Here is a 17,987-nt window from a genome sequence, read left to right as displayed (position 1 = left end):
TTTCTTGCACATAAAAAAGTTGGTGCAGTTAGTTGAAAAGTTTTTAGATCTAAGAGATGACATTCACCACAAGCTACTGCATGTAGGTAGTGCATTGTTTTTCTCTTTTTATCATAATTTACCGTAAACGTAGATTTAGGAATGACCTGGTTTAATGTTTTTAAATAATATATATGCATACTTTTTACAAAACGTCAACAATTGTAGAGAATGGGTCTTTAAATTAAAATTATGAATGTTCCAAATACCTCAAGACACGATAATCAAAAAACCTCAGGAATCAACACTGTTTTCTTGCTACACATTTGGAATGTTGCCATTTAAACAAAATATTGCAGAGGCAATTTTGAGGTTTTACAAATTAAAATGGTTTATTAATCTTTAATAAAACATTTCCTATATTTTTATTTTTAACAACTATCAATTGAGATTTAATCTGATTAGATTTGAATTTTATTTCTTGAGGGCAAAATATATTTAGATGCAAATGGTTTAGTGGTCATGTCAAAAATATTTTATTACAGTTATTGCAGCAACTATATTGTGTTTACTCTTTGTGCAAGTATTTAACTTTTTTTATAAAATTGAAAAAACGTTGGTAAGTTTCAACGTTAATTTTCACCTTCATGAAAAACGAAAATTTGATTTAAAAAATAACTTTTTTTAGTCATACAGGTACACACTGTATATTGCAGTGATTGCCTCATAAACTTTTTACATTGAAATTAACAAAAATCAGTGTTTAATTTTTGCTGATTATAATACTAATTAACTAAGAAATTATATTAAATTATATTTTGACTGACCTGTTTTATAAGAGAGCGACCAACAGTCTAGAATCTCTCAAAAGTCCCGACATCACGTAATCTGCAGGTCAACCGAATGGCACCATTTCAATTCATAGCATGCTATTTTGGATACTTAATGTTGACACCCTGTGGGACATGGTGTAGGACATCAAGTACCCATGGGACACTTGTATAAGGACACAGCTTACACAAGGGGACGTATTTCTTTCCTTTAAGGAAGACACTTTTTACTTTAAGGTCGTATTGTCATGGGTCAATGCCTGAAATTTTAGTCATAATAAATAAATAATAAAAGATTCATAGGTTATAAACAATTTTTTTGCAAATTTAAACTTGGATATGTTTTAAGAATATAAGTAATCTTTTCATTTCTTCTTTGTGAGATACACGCACCTTTATTTCCATTATATCTTTGTAACATTCAATAAAAACATTTCTTTGCATGATGTATAACATCTTTTAAACTTATCAAGTTGTTGATGAAAATTATGTTAAATAGAATTTCTGAATAGTAATCCTTTATAACTCTATTTGCCAATTATTAGTTCCTTTACTAGATCTTTCAGAACTTTAAATCAGCATTCACCAATTACTCGATTAAGAAGTCGTTACATGTAAAGGAAATACTACTACATCAATAGAAAATATTATTAATGGCTATCTTGATGTTCTATACATTTAAAGTTAATACTTTAATTCATGTTTGATGATTTAAATCAGTACCTTAACTGATTAAACAAAGTTTCAATTATGCATCATAAATTTGGCTTTGACATATTCTGAAATAGTGGGACTATAGTTTGATAACTAACATGTTTGCAGTTCCAAGTTTATGGTAGGCCTACTGGTTTGAAATAGAAATTACATATTAGTCAAGCCTGTCATGGAAAGTTCTCTTTTTGCGAGTGCAATTTTCAAACTAGAGACCAACAGAAGTAATAGTAGGCATTATACTAGCCTTGTCCATGGGCTTGGTAGTACATCTTGAGGTTGAGGGTATGGGAAAATGCTGTAACATTGACATGGCTGAATTGAAGCAGAATGCCAGGGTTTACCCATCTGATAAGACTTGTTCCACATCGACCAGAACTTTAGACAAAATACCCTAGAAACTACAGAAATGTTATAATTGTCCCTGCCTTTCTACTTACGGCCAATCAACATTAACTACTTTCAAATTCATTATTGGCAAATGTGCAATTGTCCCACACAACATTTCTATTATATTTGACCTTTAACCATTTTATTTCAAATTGGATGATTTGTATCTTGTTATTGATTTGTTGTGAACTTTCTAATTCCAAATTTAGTTACAATCTTTACAAGATATCTTACCTTGACTATTTGTATTTATCTTTCCAAAAGAAAGTACAATATTTTGTCTCATAAATGAATTGAAAATTATTTTCCTTTCTATTCTATTGTTATTGCTTTAATGGGTTAAAGCAATATGCTACAGCAAGGAGACAAACACAGATATCACATGACATTGGGATGACCCAATCTGGGAATTTGAAAGGAAGTTGTTTAACAAGAGATACCTCACGGATTGCTTGCTGCCGAAACTAAACCTGATCATTCATTTAATATGATGGTTTCCTGTTGTTCTTGACTTACAATGTTTTAGGTCTATTGATAATACCGTTAAAATTAATTCATATTGCCGCATGCTGCCTTGCGTAACAATGTATACTTTCAACACTTCCCATAATATGACACGTTTTAGTTTAGATAGATTTGAGATAGAGCTGACTTTTAATCCACAATATTTAAACATTACCTTCAACACAATAATCAAGTTATGTTTTATGCACAGTTTTTTTAATGCTTAGCTGTGTAAAACAATTCAATAGAAAGTTCTGCTTATCAGCATTTCACATAATGAATACAATTCAATATATCGAATAAAAGTTTGATTGAAGTTCTGAATGTTTTAAGGAGTTTCTAAAGATGGTGGTTTTCAAAATGTTTCATTTCAATTTAAGACACATTTTTTCTGAATCATTTTGTTTAGGATGTATTTGTTTTTATGTTAATATTTCTTCCTCAAAAGTTAAAAATTATATACAGAAAAAAAAATCAGACTTGTACTACTATTACATGTCTTGAAAGTCATGAGAGCATTGTAGACTATACTATTTGTGCAATAGGGGGTTTATTCAAAATAAAAATATATATATATAAATTTCTGTTTTTTAGTTATATCTCATTCTCGGAGAATAGATTATTGTTAGTTTCCAGGTAAGCTAGACACAAAATAGAACATTATGTTTGCTTGCATGTTGATTTTTTTTAAATTGTCAGAAATGTCAAGAGATTTTTTGAAAAGTTAAGGTCAAATTATAACAAAAATCTTCATAATTCACATTAATAATTAAGAATGATCTATGTTATCATAATTCATCATAATGTTTCAATGACGCATGCATGAAGGTGTCACATTAAATAAAATGTTATCTCAAAATTGAAATTTTGTAAAATCTATTTTGGCACATAAACTGAGAATTCACACTGTAAAGTCTCAAGTTCACAATCTTGGATTTCCACACGTTTTTTTTTCCTTTTGTTTCTAATCTAATAACAGCCTTTGAAATGTCCTTGCTTCATGTTTTACTGTAAAAAATCTTAAATACAAAATTATTAAAAGCCTACAGCTGCTTGATTTATGATCCATTTACTTGTACACTGAATGCCACTAAAAAGTGCAAAACCTTAGAAAAAAGAAATTGGAATTATTTTATTTTTAAAAGGATTGTTAACATTTTGTCCATTGGTTGAATTCTGGACATAAATAAACTTATTGCAATATCAAAACGGTTTGCTCAAGAGTACACAAAATCTTTGATCAAATCTGAACTTTTCTAAACAATTTTGCTATAGACATCTGTAGCCCGAGAGGTGATAGATACATTTTGACTTATACGAATCCATAAAGCCTCTATGCGCTTCACATTAAAAAAAAACAAGTTTTCAATAGATGGAAAAATAGATTGAAAGTTAGAAAGCCAACAATGATGTTAATTGAAAACTATTTGATTTTTGAGAATGGAGGTGTTGGTATTGCTTTAAAATAGCTAGCTTAAGTAGTTCATATTTGTTTTCGCTAAATAGGTGTCATGAATAATACCACAATTACATAATTTCCAAAGATTATATGTTGTCCTAGTATGCAATGCAATTAATATTTTGTTTTCATTTAAAAGGTTGATTATAGAAAATGTCATCTTTCTTTCGATGAAGGATTCTTCTGAAGAATCTAGAAAAATTTTAAATTACGATAATAAAGTTTGTTTTTTAATTTATTTTTTTAGGCCGTGTATGATATTTGTACTCTTTGGGTTAACGACCGTTGTGTAGAAGCGATCGAGACATTTGACAAACTTGTCAAACGTGTTCGTGCAAACTCAATGTCCTCAACGAAAAGTCTCTACTTCACCGACTTACACGATGCAAGCAAACGTGTTCAAAAGGTCACAGATACAGATATTTTTGGTTTTAGTGGAATTCTAAGCGTCTTTGCTTCTGATGAGTAAGTATATTACTTGTTTTTTTTAAATTCTTTTTTTTTCATACATTCATGTTGGCTAACTTAGTGATATTAAGGTTCCTGTCACTATTAAGTTTTTAACCAATATTGGAAAGACAGAAAAAATCTAACAAACTTTTAGTAGCCTAGACCTACGTAAACCCTCCCGCAAATTGCGCAAGGATGTTATAATAAAAGTTAAATACAATTTTAGAAGACCTTGCAAGATATCTGTAAGTAAAGCAGAGATCAAGTTGATTTTGACATTTGTGTAGGCTGAAGAATTTTTTTTTTCTCTCTTTTGTGGTTAACCACCTTCATTCATTTAATTTTTCATACGTATTACAGTCTATTCACATTTCCCTTTCATATGTAAAATTTTCCGTTTTCTACACTTTTTTGTTATTTTCTGATGAGTTTGTTTTAGTAGCGTTGTGAGGTAATTTCCCGATTGATCGTAATCAAAACGGTACTGGGTATGGTCTACTAGTTTTTCTGCTCCCAACCAGTACATCCATTCATAGAAGCTTTGATGAAGTAAGCCTACCTGGTGGTGGCCATAGAACGGTCCCGAGATAACGACTATACTTCGGCTTTAGTCGATAGAAGATTGAATGAATTGTTAGAGATAGAGTATACGATGTTATGATTATGTGTAGATATGTGATTTGTTCTTTTTATTCCAATGATGTTATGTATTTAATAAATTTGTTATATCAATTAATTAAATTATCGTAGATTGCATATTATGCGATGAATATTATTTAATACATTTTTGATATATTATTATTATTACATTAATAAAAAAATATTTGTTAGTATAAATTAAAAATATAGATATAAGGAAGAAAAGCAAAGAGATTATGGAGCGGCTGTACCAGAATATACAACATTAAGTATTGTAAAGTTAATATTATATTAAAAATTTAGGCGATCTTGTCAAAGGTCAAGCGCCTTCAGCCTGCCACGTTTCCAGGATTTGAAATAACAGACCTCGCAACTTGGAAAAATAACATTTTGGGAGGTTTTAGGAAATCACACTATACTATTTAGAAAAATAAATGGAATCATAATAGTGAACAAATGTCAGATATGCCAAAGGCGGAAAATATGATGCCCAACTCATTATTTAACTTATTAAACAATACATAGAAACATCTTGTGGACCAATATTTAGCCTATTTTTTTTTCTTTATAGAGTAATAGAGAGAATAGAGAGTAGAAATAGTAGAAAGTGGAATATTTTTTGGTTTATCAAAACTATCAGGAGAAGTTACACTAAATTAACAATCAATTAGATTGAGAGATGAATCAAAATACGGGAGAGTTGGGAGGTTAAAAATAGTTTAAATGATGTCTATCTTTTGCATTGCAGATACATCCCCCTCCAAAACCTCTCCTGCTTGGATCTGTCTGTAAATAAAAATTGAAGAGAATGACGCATTTGCGACCCTACATGTATGACTGTGTTCTTTATCAAACTATTTAAAGTTCCAGTCAAGTTCTTCATGTGTTCCATAACAGCCTACAGAGAGTGCTAACATGAATTCTTATTTAATTCAATCATCTTTTCTATAATTTAATTTTACTGGTTTTTGTCAGGGTTTATTTGTTGGCCTCTGTCTACAAGGCTAGCCCTTCCTACCATTTGGGATAGCTTTAATTAATCTAATTTAATCTGCCAAATGTCTTGGTAGTTTATGATACTAAATAACCATGAATTTCAAGTCATAACTAAGAAATTCTTTTTACAAACAAATGTTTAGTGGCATTAACTAGTTGATCATCTGGGCATTTGAAATAAAGAATTATAACCATCATAATATTTGTTGCTAAAAATATGAACATTAATTGTTTGAAAAAACTTTTCTGATATCATATAACAGCATAGGAGTTGCAGTGATGTCGTTGCTAAACAGCAACTGTATTTTGGGCCTGAAACAAGAATGATCAAAACTGACCAGGGTTCAATTTAGACCAAACCCTGGATAGCGACAAGGGTATCTGTATGCTTAGAGCTTTCACAACATTAAGCGCTTTATAAAAAGGATATTATCTTATACAAATGTAGTGCGAGCGATATGCAATACTTCATACCTTTACACTGATGATAACAATTTGATTTGATTTAACAAAATATAGGGGTGGTGCAAGGGTGAATTTTCTTATAAATTAACATTTCTTACTGAATTTTGCTTTAGTTTAAAGTTCAATTGTTAATTGAAATGATCAAATGCCCTTTAGCACCACCAGGCACCATCTCTTATGAGGAGAGCCTTTGATTACAGCTGTCTCTCGTTGAACCCTTCTAAATGTGACTCATATCACAGTTGTATAGTATAGTTATTACAACCACTTGTAGATGCTCTGGTAAGGATGATTAATATGAAATGCTTGTCATGTACATAATTACTCTTAAAACAAATGTAGTACTGTATTTGTTAAAATGACATACTTGAAAGTGTCAACTACTGTACATTGGTATTTGTTATTGGTAATAACTTGTTCACATTCAGAAAGTTGATCATGATCAACTTACTCATGATATATATATACATGTGGCCATGCAGCAGCATTATGGAAACATGAAACATATAAGTTGATCAATTGGTACCTAGGATCAGTATTGGATCTTACAACATTTTATTTCATTTACAACTACACTGAGATTCCTTCTCTCTTTCCATCAAAAGTATACAAATAATATGTTAAATACAGAAAGTATCCACTAACGAATAATAATTATTCATTATTGCAAATTCATCTACACTGGATCAGTGAGTAATATTAAGAGTGTAAAAAAAAAATATCCTAACTCTTTTATTTTTTAAAATGGCCTTCCAACATTGTCTTATATGTGAGAATACATATTGCGAGAAAAGCAGGTTGTCATGCCATTAAGTAACAGGATGCCATGACATTGGTTTGTAGCATTGACTTGTGGTTGCGTTGTGTAAAACATGCATCATGTGACATATACAGTAGGCCTACTATTATAGTTTCCTTATATTATATCATATATCAGAGGATGACTCATTTATGCCCCATTGGTAATTTCAGACATGTGGTCCTGCTCTGTTCCATTAAATGGCACGCATTGAATGTGCCTTTGTTTTATTTTGAATCTTTTCTGTACAAAAATTACAATTCTTTTACACAGAAGAATAAGTTTCCATTGGCGTCCTAACAAATGATAGCAATTTGAAAAATAACAAATGAAATCATTGTCTCATAGAATTTGTGAAGTTTTTTTTTTCTTATTTTTTTCCTTCTTTTCTTCCTTCTCTAGTGACATGGTATTATTTTTTTTTCTCAACATGGTTTCTTCATATAATTAATAAGTTTCTAAATATAAGTTTCCAAATAACTAAATTTTAGGCAAGATTCTTGTTTTTGCTAATTAAAAAAAAGTCAGTCAATAATATCGTCTTTATGCTTATAATGCTATACCTTGCTCAAGGAAAACTGGATAGCGTTCCAACAAAAAATCCATCTATACTTTTTATAGTGCCATTTAACCTGTTTCAGCTGTCAAGATTTGTTCTTTTGTATTAGAAAAATTATTCATCTGGTTTATTCAAATCAGGAAGAGCTTTTAAAGTATGCTAGGTCCCTGGATACAGATTGTTAATTCTCATAGTGGGAAATATACTCAGTTACATGGTATATTATTGTAATTTGTGATATGATTATGTACATACATAAAACACTGGAATACATAAAACATGGGTAAAGAGTTAAGCAGCTTAAAATAAATAGAATACTGTACATAAAAAAATATTTTTGTTTTATGTGTGGAAACTTTTTGAAAGAATTTGTCAAGCACTGTCGGAACTTAAACCAAATTCTTGGCAAAACTTCTCTACAGGAAATTCATACCTCAAAGCTATATAAGACTCTACAGTGTTGATGCGTGTTAATTATCAAACCTGTCGCATGTTTCCCCACGTGTTCTTTCGTACCATGTCATACCTCTCAAACAAATCTCTGTTTTCTAATTTTTTTTTAATTGGTGACTTTTTATGCTTGCGGGTTAGGGAAGGTTTTTAAACACAAATTCACTATTTTTGTAACAAGAAAAATACAATTTTTTTCACAACTGCTTCAAAAACGTACTTCAATTGTCTGAAAAATGTTACTAAACATCATGATTGTTTTCTTTGCCATTTAAAAATGAAACCATGCTACGAATTGTATGTATCCACTCTAGGTACAAAATAAATGTCTTTCTTTATATTATTATTATTATCATAGTTTAAATAAATTAATATAACAAATAATGAATGTATAACATAACATAGGTAATTGTATAACATCCTTGAAAGAATTCTAAAAAGGTTTCATTTTACTTTAAGTTTTAAAACTTCATTTCATCTCTTTGCTGTTTTTGTTTCAATTTGTCACGTTACATTCTGAATCTTTATTTGCATAATTTAAATAAATAATATAACTAAAACTATTCATAAATCAATAAACATTGTAGAAATTGGTAAATTACAAATCGAATATAGTCATAACAAATGGAATGAGACGAAAGTCTGAGAAACTTTGTCACATGTAGGTTATAAAGTGGAATTGTGCCAGTTTGTCTAGGATGTTTGTTTATCAACCGACTGTCCTTTGAGATTAGTAAATGGACAAGGAGGATAGAGGATTATATGAAGGATTAGCCTTTTCTGCAGCTTATCACTTTCGGATAAAACTTTAATAGCATTTACAGAAGTTATATTCACCTAATAATGTTAATAGTATTAATTTTGTTAGAACATTATTTATGTTTTTAGTGTTTACCAATTAATAGATTTTCACTTTAATGTATAATGTCAATTATAATTTCCTTCATGTAATTACTATTATATATGAATTTTCTTTATTAGTTCACACAAAAATATTCTAAAAATAGAAGCTAAATTTGCAAATACATAATACAAAAAGTAAACAGCAAATGTTTAAAAAAAATGATTTACCTTTATTGTATTATTTAAATTCATAAATAAATGGGGAAAAATGCGGAGTTCTGGAAAAATTGATTTAAACTTATGCATGAGAATATTGTAAAATGTTGAAAGGACTCATAGAGACAAGGATTAGGAAGTAATTGTTTACGTCATTGAATAAACGGATATGCTATTTACAATTATTTTATAATTGTTTATTTCATATATTTTTTTTTATAGTTATTCAATTTTTTTCTTGTGATTTTCTAAATACATTTGATGAACACCAATTTCTAAATAGTTGTTTTAGGAGCTCGATTGTCACACTGATTGGCAGATTTTATTCTAAACATAAACATATTTTAGCCGAAGTAAAATGAAATTGTGTCGCCTTGTAATTTCAGAGCAAAGTGGACATTATCACTAAGTGCATTAATTCTACCTGTGATGGACCGTTTGTTTGATATCTGCAGCAACTCTATCTTAGATGCTGCTGTAGAACTGGTGCAGCTGCTGGTCAAAAAGTATGGCAAAGAAGTGGAAAAGAACCATCATAAAGGTACTACAACATTTTAGTACTTCGCAATGTTGCCAATCTACATTGGTGTTTTTTTTTTTTAATTCAACCTGCCTAAATTAATTATTCGTCCAATTAACATCTATTTGTAATATACCCATTACAGTTTACCATTATTCTCCACGACTTCTCTCAAATTATACAGTAGTAACACTGTATATCTTTACTTAAGCGTGGTTCCCACTAGCGACTCAACACAAGGACGTAACGCAACGCAAGTGAATTGACCAATCACAAGCGATGGCTTATTCGCTTGTGATTGTTAACTGTCTATAACTTCGCTTGTCATTGGTTAAAACGCTTGCGTTGCGTTTACGTCCTTGCGTTACGTTCTAGTGGGAACCAAGCTTTCTAAACATACTTTTGTTCTTTCTAAAGTGTGTATTGTAAACCAGTGATTACTTATTAGTGCAGGTTATTGAAGAGACATTCTAATATCAGAGAAAATTTATTATAGATCTTTGAAATAAACATTTTAAAAGTGTCATCACTACTAACTAATATTATTTATATTATAGGAGTTATCAAGACAAAATACAAAGAAGAATGCAGATCCTGCTATATCTGGTTTAGTAAAATCCGCTTCCGCATTGAAGACATGCTTTGGAATGAACAGCAACGTAACAGTAGCCTACTCCATTCATCTCTTCTACACTCAGTTTTTGAAGTTCTCAAACCATTTGATGCCAAATCATAATTTTTTTCCATTTATCTAGAAAAAAGAAGAAGTTTGGAAGAACGCTAACAACTCTAAGCATAGGATTACTTTGAGACTTAGAAATTATGCACGAAATAGACTGTGCGTGCCATATAATAGTTTCCATTTATCCAGCAAAAAACGAATAAGTTTGGCAGGAAAAAAAGAACTTTTATTGGTACATATAACATTAATATACTATGCTAGATGATAAAGCAACATATTTCTTGAGTAAAAAACATTTTTTTTTTTAGCTGGCTAGTCCAGAAAATAGTAGGGAAAATTGAAAGAATACCACATTGGACCTGGTTTGAAATTATTTAATTTTTGAAAAACCTTAATACCTTGAATGCATAAAGGACAAATACAACATAATATCAAAAAAGAATCACCTTACACGCTCATTCCCTTTGCACTCTGTATACCTTCTAATGCTGAAGCCTTTCTAGGAAAATCTCACAAACCAACCAGTAGGGTTGGAAGCGTCCCACATGGCTGGATAAACTGACATTAGCCCAAAAAGTGAGAGAACAAAAAAAATGTTTAATTGAAATATCCCTATCTGGAAATGGGATAGTCCACAAAGCTAGGCACAAAATAGTTCCAAAATTATTTTTAGAAAACAAATAGCCTGAAGAACTGGTTTATAATTATATTATTATCTTTTTCATTTATTTAATTAATTTATTATTTCTGTCCTTAAGTCAATCACAAGTTACGTTCTTTGAAATTGTTTATTGAAAAAGACAAAAAACAAGATAACTGGAAGAAAGAATTTTTTGTTTAGGCCATAAACTCTTATGATAAAAAAAAATGAATATTAATTATTATATAAAAATGTGCAATAGAACTTAAATTAATCATGGTAATATTTATCACAACGTTTGAAGTAACAAAGAACACACTTTTGGTTATGATCAGGCACTTAGCTTATAGCTCATTAAAATTCATCATGTGCAAATTATGCAAATTATACTGTTTGAATGAGTAAAGCATATTGTAGTTTGAAGGAAATGGAAATTATTGTGAAACGTTTGTCATTGAAATTGAAAGTTTAAGGGTGGCACATTACTTGTTCAAAACTTTTGTCTTTTATTTTGGCACATTTCCAAATGAATGTTTATACAACATTCAGGATATGTTACGTTTTATGAGTTTGTCATAATTGATAGAAAGTGAAAGAAAGGTAAAGGTTCATCAACAATGACAATATTTTCATTTTGACAATGACACGCAAAATTATGTTACTTCATTGAAACCAATTTACAATTAAAAATATCATCATGTTACAAATTAAAACAAGATCTTGCATAAAATGATACCATGTTTTCCAATATATAGTAATTTCTAGCTGGGAACCATCTCTAAAAAGAGTGACACCAACTGATTTTCTGCAAAAGTTGGCCTACCTTGAAGTTCGAAACTACTGCAGCACCCGATTATAGATCTTGTTTGGCAGTGCAATAATATCTAGGCTGGTATCAATGGGATAATCATTGCTATACAAGCAGTTGTTAAACTTGTTTTCGTTTTTTTATTCGTTTATTTATTTTTTTCCACTCACTTATATATATATATATATATCATTTACATTTACATAACATATATTAAATGTGGGTAGATGGAAGTCACAGTAAGTTCACTGAACTTGAAGTTGTGACTCCCGTATGCCTATGAGTATACTAACATTGCTACAGTAGACTAAAATATGAATATATAATAGTGAAAGTACATAAAATAAAAAAAAAAATAAAAAATTTAAATTATAGAAGTTAAGATAAACCAGGCAATTATATAATATAATGATAAAAGGGATAATGATAACAATTAGAGTACAATATGAAATATAATTAAATATGGTATAATAACAAGTATAACGATACAATGTAGCGAAGATTATTGAATACCAGGGTGAAGGATTTAATGCCATGTATCACCACCAAATAAATAAGGATAAAAGATCGGCGAAAAATTATGTAGCATATTCTGACACCATTTTGTGTTTTAAATCAGATTTAAAACTAGAAAAGGAAGATTTCTGTTTAAAGTTCATTTGAGAGTGAAGTCCAAAGTTTGGGACCAAAATAATACATAGAAAATCGTCGAGCCTTAACATTTAAATTATCAAGGATATAATTGTTAACAGAGGATCTTTATTATTAAAACAGAAAGAATTTGCAATTATAAAAATACTAAGCTCCAAACAGTTGGAAAGTTGCAATATTAAAAATACAATATTCACAGAAACTATCTAGCATTCATGGTTTAAAAAATGTTCCCAAACATGAATCATGTATGTTCTTAGTGGTTGAGGTCAGTTGAAGCTAGGTCATTCTTGAACTATATCATATATCAAGGAAAATAACAAGGTCCCCTCTAAGAGTTTGTGAGTCATAGATTTTGAGATAAGCAATGAGATTCAGTAATACTTTCTGATCCCAAACACTCTCATATCGAATGCAAACCTTTTTATTATATACTACTGTTACTACATTTCATTGATATGTTAATCGATTTATGACAGTGTATACCATTTATAGATAGGGTAGTTTTATTTTTGTAATCGTAACTCATCAGACAAAATAGGCCATTTTTTGTTTATCCAAGTAAGTTATGAGCAAACATTAATGCTACGATTAATAATTCTAAAGTATGTATACAGTAAGTAACTATAAAATTGTATTTCTGTAGAATATTCACCTTGTTTAAAATTGCTGTATATATATATTTTGTAAATATGTAAAAAGTCATATATAACTGTAAATCAGAATATTGTTTAAACTATACAGAAAATGCAATTAAATTTTATTTTTAAAAATAATGTTATTTTAAAATAAATATGGTACATATTCGTTTTGCTATGTATAAATAGTTTACATCAGATTTGATTGCTGTAAATCAGAGATTTGTTTTACTATATATTATATAAACAATTTTTAAAATATATTATATTCATTAATTTACCATGTTATACCATGGATTACTAAGCCAATTTACGTTTTAAATCGTGAGGAATGTATGTCTATACGAGTCGCTGCTCAAGGGCGAAACCATTGTCGTGTAGGGTGGTGTTACCCCTCCTCAGAATGGAAACGGCCTATATCGGTTTATCCAGGTAGATTAGGCACAAAATAAACTAACAAACTAATTTACGTTTACAATGTATAATTAGTCGTTACATTTTCATTAAATAAATAAATAAAATTATGTAAAATATTTAACTGTAACTTTATACGTGAGCAATCAAACTAGAGTATTGAGGAATATACGGCAATAGTGATTAATAATGATTAGGTTCTTTCCTATAACTTGAGACTTACTCACATAATCGACCTCCAAAAAGCTATACTAATTTCTTGAGACTTATTCACATGTGACCTACAAAAAACCATATTAGTTTGATAGGCAATAATTAATTTACAATACATCATTTTTTGTCTTCTAATTTCTGTTGGTATAACGGGCATATATACGATTTGAATAAATACTAAGTGACTAAATACTTCCTCAATTACGAATATCTGTAGTAATAACTCCCAATGGTACTTTTCAGACAGAGTGGAGATACAGTAGAAAATTATTTTTTTTTAAATAGTTGAAATAGTTAATTTCTTAAATATACACCGATAAAAACATATCATATTTCGTTTATATGTGTTGTCGTTTATTGTTTCGGAGGGTGGTGAGGGTGGTACTTTTTATTTTCGTTTAAGCTTAACAGTACTTTTAATTTATAGATCTATAATATCCATTCAAGGAATGGTGGGGACATAACTTATATTATTTTTTCCTTCTCTTTTTTAAGTTCGCTTTTATTTAAGTACTGTTGTTACATTATCTAAACTCGGTAAAGGATGTAGGCCTACAAATATTTTTGCATTTTTCCTGATAACTTAATTACTTTTTTCAAATATGAAACAATATATTGCTATTAAATTACGGTAGAGTTTGTAGTATATGCGTGCCAATTTCCTGGATAAACCAAAAATAGCCCTCTCTCTCCAAAGAAAGGACTCATTTATTTAGAAATTAGCACCCCTATTTGATAATAGACCCGTCCGCGGACCGCTATCTCCCTATTTTACAATTCGTATTATTATTACAATGCATTGTACAGTAAAATAAAAAATTAATATTAAATACAAATGAAATGAAATATTGATGGTTGTACTTAATTTACACTATCACTGGTTGATGATTTGTATGTAAAATGTTATGTAACTTAAACAAAGTATTACTGTAAATGCATATGTTGTAAGGCCATGTAAATGGGAATGTGATTTCTTAGAAAATCCTCACTTGTAGCCTACCACCTTTTAAAAATGTGTTGCCACTGAGATGGCAGATGCAAAAACAAAGCTAGTTTTCACTTCACTAGCGACGCAACACAAGAACAGGTCCAGAAGTGCACATGATGATCTATTTAGGCATAGGCCTACTTGTACACTTAACTACATTGTAGTATGGTTAAACCACTGTTATTATTTTGCTTTTGAAAGTGTAGACATAACATCGTAATGAAATATCTGTATGGTAGCTTATGCATGAAAAGTACAGTCCCGTATAAAAAGTACGTTAGTGACTGTTTTAAAAGTGTCTTGCAAAAATAAATGAAATATTCTTTATAAAATAATGTTTAATTTTTTATTTCTGTGAGATTTTTCTTTTGTTATTCCTAATTCAAATTTCGAAAAAATATCGAATCTGAAATGCATACTGCAAAATATAAAGTGCACATCATTTGAAGCCAAGTTTTGTTAAAAAGAAGAGAAACCTAAGAGGAAGATACTGAAAGAGCTCTGGCTTTTAACTTTATTTAGGCCTAAACTCACATACCTGTCTCTTTCAACCGTTTCAGTCGTTCAACATTAGTTTAATTTACAAATAAAACATAAGGCTATTAAGCGTAGAAAGTAGAATGATTGTATGAAAAAGCTTTTTTTTATAAGGCTTTTGCCTTATTTTTTTATGTAGGCATAGGCCTACGTGATAATATATTTCAATCTAGGTACCATTTATTTAACTTATTTAATTCTACCCTGGATTTTACATAATGCTAACCCTGGATTTTACATAATGCTACCCTGGATTTTACATAATATGCTAACGAGTATAATTTGCATAATAATTATACTCAATAAACTTTTTTTAAGCAGCTTTTAAACGAACGACTTGTTCTTGAACTTTTTCAATGGCAATTTCTTTATTGAAACTAATTTATTTTTGGCTCAAATATGCACTAATTGCACGTTCAATGTAATGTAGGTGCCCTTGTTATAGCATTATTTGTATGTAAGACTCATAGCGTCACCTCAACATAATGCATTAGACAATTATGACCTCTCTCTGTAAAAAAGCATTCAATCAAACTCATATCCTTGTTGTAGAGGCCCACTAAACCCTATATATTCTAAAAGTAGGTCTAGGCCTATACGATTTGAAGTTCAAATTTGTACATATGTAGGCCTAAGCCCCCACCCCCTCTCCCTCACCCACACCCAACCCCCCTCCCCACCCCAAAAGAAAGTAATTATGGTTACGTAACAGTTAGAATGACATGTGTTTTTTTTTTTGATGAAGCGGTTTTTAAATAATTTTTGTATTAGAATTACTAGAAATAATTGTACAATTTGATGCTTATAAGTTAAATATTTTGACGGATACTGTTGGGGTCAATTTTTTTTTTATCGTGATGACTCAAGAAAAATACCCAGGTGCAGACCACTATTCTAATGTATTAATATGGATATTACTTAGTAGCCTAGTGCCTTGTCATGAGTCACTATCTAGTACAATATCAACTATTTGAGCCACTATCCGCAAGGGAATTGAACTAATGCTAAATGCTACCGAGGCCTAAACTTGAAAGTTGGATGAACACGTACAAGGAGATGATGAATGTTATATCCTAACCACATGGGAGGCAATCTAGACCCAACTGACAAATCGGACGCGTACAAAAGTAAAATCATGATGTATTTTAATTCATAAATTCCTAAAAAATATATGGAAAGAATTAATAACGCCTTATGATTATTAATTATTTCGGCAATTGGGACTCTGAGTTCAAAGCTTCATTTAATGTACTAGATGGTACGCTCGCTTCGCTCGCGTACCATCTAGGTCGTGCCCACAGATGGTTCTCGAATAAACAGTAATTTCAGCGTAGCAAAACTGGTGATTTCAAATGTACGTACCGCAGGACTATAATACATTGTCGTTTACAGAAACGAATAAATAGACACGATGATTTATGTAGTCAACTAAAATTAGCACCCTGTGAATTACTTCCGAAGGAGAAACTTATCAAAATGAGTCCAAATTTTTGATTTGGCCTCATTTAAAGAAACCCAATTTGTGTTTTGTATGTAACATTAGGGTTGAGGGATGGGAAAGCGGATAGGTACAAAGAGGAATAATTTTTAAATATATTCTTTATCAACTCAGTAACGAAATATTTTGTTCTTGTTTTATAGGCCTATAAATACTATACCTCTAAATACAGTAAAACATTTGAGATTTAATAAATAATACTTTGTTAAAACTGTCACTGTCATAATCGATTGAAATATTAAAGTACATGTCACGATACACCACTACGACGTTTATATTTTTGGTAATTATTAATTAATACAAACGTTGAGAAGGAACTGTCAGTATAATATAAAGTTTATTTGTATATAATAATGTGTTTATATATCTAACAGTACAGCCTATCCACAATCTCAGTAATAAAGTTTATTTGTATATATTTTTATATTACATCTAACAGTACGAACATTCACAGTAAGAAATTTTCGATTCAAATGAGGTATTTACAGTATTGTCAAAGTATTGCAAGTTTATTCTCAAAGGGCCCATATATTTACCTACCGTATGTGTTAAACCAGGGGCTCATAAATTTACCTACTTGTGTTAAACCAAACTCTGGCAGACTGAGAGATTGGGATGTTCCATTCATCGCAAATCAATACATTTGTATAAACGTATATTAAATCTATCAAAATAGTATTTTTTTAAGAAAATCGGCCTGTCTTCAACATTATGATGGTGTACTCTAGCTGTTCAACCGGTTTTCAGCTATTAAAAACAATTATCGTAGGAGGAGATAGGAAAATGCGAAGCCTCCTCGCATTTTTGTGGCGGGTATTTTTCAAGATGGACATCCATTAGACAGTGTATACCACGATCGGAAAACACCTCTATTTGGGGCAAATCGTTGAACCTAAATTCGTTTTAATCGTCAATAACTAATTATCTAACTTAATTTAATTAGTAAACAGGGTTACATCAGGTGGTTAAAATCAGTACCGAAAGTACGAACCAACTTTATATACCATCGAGTACAAATTCTAGAAGTAAGGCGCAATTTACCGAAGTTTGCCCTTACGTAAATTTATATATAGATGCGCAATAGGTCTACTTGTTCAGAATCAGTTCA

At 30.2% G+C, this 17,987-nt stretch overlaps 1 protein-coding gene across 2 annotated transcripts in view; it reads left to right on the top strand.

Annotated features, from left to right (window-relative positions):
- LOC140059033 (uncharacterized) overlaps positions 1 to 13,211 on the top strand; it is a 46,825-nt gene extending 33,614 nt beyond the window's left edge. For both annotated transcript variants that reach the window (XM_072104848.1, XM_072104849.1), the window contains exons 9-11: positions 4,121 to 4,338; positions 9,677 to 9,831; positions 10,368 to 13,211. In XM_072104848.1, coding sequence (XP_071960949.1) covers positions 4,121 to 4,338; positions 9,677 to 9,831; positions 10,368 to 10,546 — 552 coding nt within the window. In that variant the 3' untranslated portion in view covers positions 10,547 to 13,211. The remainder of the gene's footprint in view (positions 1 to 4,120; positions 4,339 to 9,676; positions 9,832 to 10,367) is intronic.
- The last annotated feature ends 4,776 nt before the right edge of the window (positions 13,212 to 17,987 follow it).

Source organism: Antedon mediterranea, chromosome 9 (assembly GCF_964355755.1).
Source record: "Antedon mediterranea chromosome 9, ecAntMedi1.1, whole genome shotgun sequence".
Classification (NCBI taxonomy): domain Eukaryota; kingdom Metazoa; phylum Echinodermata; class Crinoidea; order Comatulida; family Antedonidae; genus Antedon; species Antedon mediterranea.
This window is presented reverse-complemented; position numbering and strand designations above follow the sequence as displayed.